The 5,406-nt window shown below is 43.2% G+C and overlaps 1 protein-coding gene across 1 annotated transcript in view; it reads left to right on the top strand.

The window, feature by feature from the left end:
- Positions 1 to 657: 657 nt before the first annotated feature.
- Positions 658 to 5,406, top strand: part of LOC104516246 (collagen alpha-1(XI) chain) — a gene marked incomplete at its 5' end in the record, with an annotated part of 42,659 nt that continues 37,910 nt past the window's right edge. Inside the window, 5 exons of the mRNA XM_010160520.1 lie at positions 658 to 711; positions 1,554 to 1,607; positions 3,911 to 3,964; positions 4,630 to 4,737; positions 5,380 to 5,403. Of these exons, the coding sequence (XP_010158822.1) occupies positions 658 to 711; positions 1,554 to 1,607; positions 3,911 to 3,964; positions 4,630 to 4,737; positions 5,380 to 5,403 (294 nt within the window). The remainder of the gene's footprint in view (positions 712 to 1,553; positions 1,608 to 3,910; positions 3,965 to 4,629; positions 4,738 to 5,379; positions 5,404 to 5,406) is intronic.

Genomic DNA, 5,406 nt, shown 5'->3' on the forward strand with positions numbered 1-5,406 from the left:
ACCTTGCACTTGGCCTTGTTAAATACTTGTACATACACGCAGTGCACTAACTCACACGATCATCTTTAACTGAATTTGTAAAACCATGCTGCTTGGAAATCTCTCTCCATATATATGTGTATAGGCAAAACTCTACGTGGTCAGGCATCATGGGGTTTTTCAGCTGTCTCCACTAGTTTTCATGACAGCAAGAATGTTGTATTTAGGCCCTGGTAACCTTAGAGAGCTTATTCTATTTGGGAGTTTGCACAGAACTGCCAAGGATGAACAGCGGGCTCAAAAGACCACCAGACTGTTAAAGAATTTCCATGTTTTGTGTGACATGGAAAGCAGCGTTTCTTACTCACAGCTGACCCCTGCTTCACTGTGCAGTTTGAGTGGTCAGAGACACACGTCCCGTCAGAAGTTGTATCTTAGTGCGTTCCCACACCAGCAGTACTGCTTTTGGGAAACCCTCTCCAATGTCTGTGCAGTGAATTGCTCCTACTGACGCTTACAGCACTGGACCTGAGGCTTTGTACCTGCAACCAGACGTTGTCTGCAGAGTTTGCGTATTTTGTAATTGAAGTTCATGCATTTTATAATAGAAGCAAACTTTTCAGTTTGGTGTCGTGACAGCTAGAGTAAAACCTTACATGTTCGTTGCCTTTCTACTAGGGACCACAAGGGCCTCAAGGACCTGTTGGATTCCCTGGACCAAAGGGACCTCCAGTGAGTAGCTTTTTCATTAAGTATGCGCAACAACAGGCATGTTATTTTTCATACAGTGTTTCTGAAGTTAATATTTGCGGATTTATTAAGGGTTGGGTTAGGTATAGATTACAGATACACTGTTCAGCTTTAAGGCTAAGACAAGAACTAACGTATTCAAATGACCCCTGGTGCAGCTCATGTGATACTCAGCCAAACCTTCCAGTGTGTTGGTTCCAGTGTCTGGGTGACAGGCTGAGTTTAGGCAAAATATTACTTTGCTGGTGTATATTTTTTTCTAACAATCAATTTGTTGAGGAAAAAAGAAGAGGAAGTAGATGTTCACTAGCAGCAGAAATGTGTAGAAGCAATAGCATGTTTGAGCTGCGGCCTGATCTGCTCTTCTACTGTCTGGCTCCTCATGTGAAGTACAAAAGCATCAAACCACCTCTGATTTTTTTCACCCAGGCATTTGTTACACAGCCAAAACCTGAAACCCCACCAAATACTCCTCTAATGCTTGGTTTTGTGTTAACTGGGTTGTTCAGCAACGAAAAATGGACAGGAAGTGTAGGGACTCTCCATGATTTCTGAGTTTACAGAAATGCACCTTGAACGTGTGTGCACTTGACTCCCTGAGAGTCACCCGCCAAGCGGTTGCTCACACACCTGAGGGAGGACACCAGGAAAGTGTTACCGAAGCTGCAGCGAGCTGATGTAGGAGCGGTTAAGCTGTACTGATGACTAATCTAGGAAAATCAGAGAGATCAGAGGTTCTTACGGCTCATTGCACACTTTTTCTCAGAAGAAGTGTTCTCTTTCTGGCTAAGAAATGCTTTGATCTATGTGTTTTACCATTTCAGGGGCCACCTGGAAAAGACGGCTTGCCTGGGCACCCAGGCCAGCGGGGTGAGACGGTGAGTAAGATGGGACTGAGGTTATGTCGCTGTAGTTTTCTTATGGTTGGTAGTTAGGCATGAGAAAGCTTTATTTTGTTTCCATGTGGCAGCAGTGAGGTTATTCTTCGCTGTGCCCAGTTAGTAACATCGCAGTGAGCCTGAACAGTTAATACAAGTAAAATAAATTAATACTCAGATCTTAATTTAATAAAAATTTTCCAGGTAATTACTATATATGGTTCTTTTCTCACTCATAACATAAAAAAAAGTCTTATTAATGGTAACAGATAGGAACATCAAAAGCCAACACCTTTGGCAAGTAGGATCAGAAATGATTCAACCTGTGAAAAAAAATGTTAAATTTTGAAGCTGTATCCTATGGAACCCCACTGAGAATCCCACTGAGTAACTTCTGGCAGCAGAATGAAAAAGTTAACATGTAACAGTTTGAATGGAATTACTTAAAAAAAACTCCCTATGTCTGTAGTGCTGACACCTTATTCACATCCACCAAAATAAGGTAACGCTCGCTCAGATTTTTTCAGAGCTGGAGAAACCCGTAAATGAATTTAGAGAGAAATTTTCTCAGCACGTAGAGTGTGTTTTGGGTCCCAGCTGGAAATCAGTGACTGCAGAGTCACTTCCACTACCAGAAGGGGAAGCCCAGTTTAGAGTAGCACACCCTCCTGACAAACTGCGTTCCCTTCTGCTGGTGGTGTAGCACGGTGACGCTGTGCAGTGACAGCGGCTTCTTCTGTGTGAGAGAAACGTCATGACTTCCTTGCTCTTTTTGTTTGTGATGAGGCAAAGACTAGTCTTTTGTGCCACGAGAATGCATCTTAATTGCTGTTTGGAATGCAGGAAGTTCAAAATAGTTCTGTAGTCTGATAAGAAAAAGTACAGTTACTATTTTCCCTTTATTTTGGATTTGAACACGAGCCAGTAACGTGCCATTCTGGGAAGGGACGCTGATGGCAGGCTGGGCTGCAGGAGGGTGATCTCTCCCTCTGTTCAGCTGCTGGGGACCCTCCTCAGCAGGGAGAGCAAGAGACCAGAAAAGGCCACTAAGGTGACTGGAGGACATGGAGCATCTCTCCCATGAGTACAGAACTAAAGCTGGGGCTGCTCAGTCTGGAGAAGGGAAAGCCAGGTCTAATCTCATCCAAGGATATTGGAGAAGAGAAGATGCAAGTCAAATCTCATCCAAGGATATAAATACCTGCAGGGGTGTGTGCAGAAGATGGAGCTAGGCTCTTTCTGGTGGTGCCTGCTGGCAGGACCAGAGTCCATGGGCAAACACCTTTTCACTGTGAGGGTGACCAAGCACTGAACAGATTTCCCAGAGAGGCTGCAGAGTCTCCACCCTTGGAGACATTGAAAAGCCACCTGGACATACTCCTGGGCAGCCATGGTCATGTGGCTGGCAGCAAGAGAGAAGAGATGGAGGAAGGTAAAAAACGCTTAAACTGGATCGGATGGAACGGGGGAGCTGCTGGTGAGACGGAGCCCCACAAGATGCTAAGCAGGGCCCAGCATTTATGAGAAATACACCCAGATGACACTTGGTTTTCCCACAGTCATTTGTAGTGATTTAGTCATTACTGGCTGGGATTAAACCACGGCAGTTAAACAGTGCTACTATAGGTGAGGTTGACATTCAGCTTCTTGACTAATTTCGGGTGGAAGTCTGGGGCCGCTGATTAGAAACTGAATATTCTGTAAAACTTACCAGTGTTCTGAAAAACTGTTCCAAAACCATACCCTTTCTATTCTCTGCTTCTCAGTTTCTGTCATTGTATCAATTTCCTATTAGCACCATCCTTTTTCTGGCACTCATGCTGTCTTTTTTACCATCTTCCATATAACGTTCATCTTCCCTCAACCTCTATTTCTATTCATTTGCTGTCTAACCTCCCCTTTTCGTTAATGCTCCTCCAGCTTAACCCACCACCTCTGTCGTTCTTTAAACAGCATTTGTATGTCTGGCTTCATGATTCATGGTCGATACGTGCAAAAATGGATTTTCAGCTGTCTTTCAGCTGCAACACTTCAGCGTCCTGACTCCCCTAATCAAGATCTATAACATTGACCGCAATTTTTCCTGCTGTACCACCTCAGAGAGACTGGAACTCATAGAGATAAGAAAGATTGATCAGTATTTCACTTCTAAGTGTACACAGCAAAAAGAATCACTCATTTTATTTCCTGAAGAGGAGGAACGTGTGACACGGAATTCCTCTTTCTCCTCCTCAGCACAGATATGAATTTTGCTCTTCTCTGTCTTGTCCTCAGTAACATAATAGTCTGTAATTATTTTACAGGGTTTTCAAGGAAAAACTGGTCCTCCTGGTCCTGGTGGTGTTGTTGGCCCTCAGGTACAGAATTTAATTTTTACAGTTAATGCTGTAAGTCCAATGTTTAATGGTGATATTATGGCTAAGGCAGGGGCTTTTGTTGTATTCAAAGGACCATATTGATGGTTATATTAACTTCTGTAACAAATTAATGCCTGACAATCATAGAGAGGTGTACTTAGTAGTCATTAGTGATCCCACGCAAAATGCAGATGTCGGGGGTTACCTTTCTGCTTCTTTTTTTGTGTATTCTCTTCACGTCATTATGGAGCTGGTGGTTTACAGAAGTCAAGAAGGCAGAGTTGTCTGCCATGAAATAGTTTAGAAAGAACAATACAACATGTGACTTTCTTGTCAGAGGCCGAATTTCAGTCGCTTTTACATTGTGGAGAGATTCACTATCAAACTTCCATTGGATCTAATCTTACATGTTTGCAACAAAATCAAGAATTTGGATTCTCTGGAAGTTGTATGGATGTATCTGCAGGCAGAGTGCGATGCAAGGCTTATTTCCTAGGACGAAGATATTTTATAAGTAGCTTTGCCTGGAGGGAAGGGCAGGTATGGAAGCTAACCAACGGTAATACAGACTCAGATCTGCTGGATATGGAGAATCTTCTCCCCACCACCACATCCCCCAGGACATTAAATAGCTTGAGGTGACTGAAGTTTACTTGTGTGCTTAGGGTCCTACTGGTGAGACTGGCCCAATCGGTGAAAGAGGCCATCCAGGTCCTCCTGGCCCACCCGGTGAACAAGGCCTCCCCGGAGCAGCGGGAAAAGAAGGTGCTAAGGTATGGTGTGGCGCTGGGGGTCAAATGGGAAGGAATTTTAGAGCTGTGTCTGTTTCCATTGCTTGAGCCAATAACTGACATTTTTGTAACCAAACCCTAAAACCTAGTTCACACATACCCACACGTTCACTCTGCAGAGACCTAGTAATGACATGTGTGCACCAAGGTCGAATACTGTACCTTGGCATTACAGCCGGATGTGCAGGGCTGGCTACGAGGCAGAACTGCACTGACCAAATTAGCTCTTGGCTTATTTTTTGGCCACCATTGGGGCACCAGAAAATTACTGCTTATCTAGGTACTGTGTAACTCTACGCGATCTTCCATTTTAAATGGGCATTGTAAATTTTTAATGAATGTATCTTTAAACATGTTTTTATGGCTTGCTGTGTTTTTCACTATTAATATTCTATAATTAATACTGTATTTTGTCAAATCTTGTTATAAATTTAACTGTATCGATAGACTACTGTACTGAAAATCGTAGAGGGATTAGTGGGTGAATAGGAAAGGGCATCATCTTTCCTCTCATTACTGTAACTAGGCTGTGGTATTTCATTTTCATCGCTCATTTAATGACTAACGTAAGCATTGTAAAGTTTTTTTTTTTGTTTTTTAACCAAAATGTAATATGTTTCCAAGGGTGACCCAGGCCCTCAAGGCATTCCT

This window comes from Eurypyga helias, unplaced genomic scaffold (assembly GCF_000690775.1).
Source record: "Eurypyga helias isolate BGI_N326 unplaced genomic scaffold, ASM69077v1 scaffold40931, whole genome shotgun sequence".
Lineage (NCBI taxonomy): Eukaryota > Metazoa > Chordata > Aves > Eurypygiformes > Eurypygidae > Eurypyga > Eurypyga helias.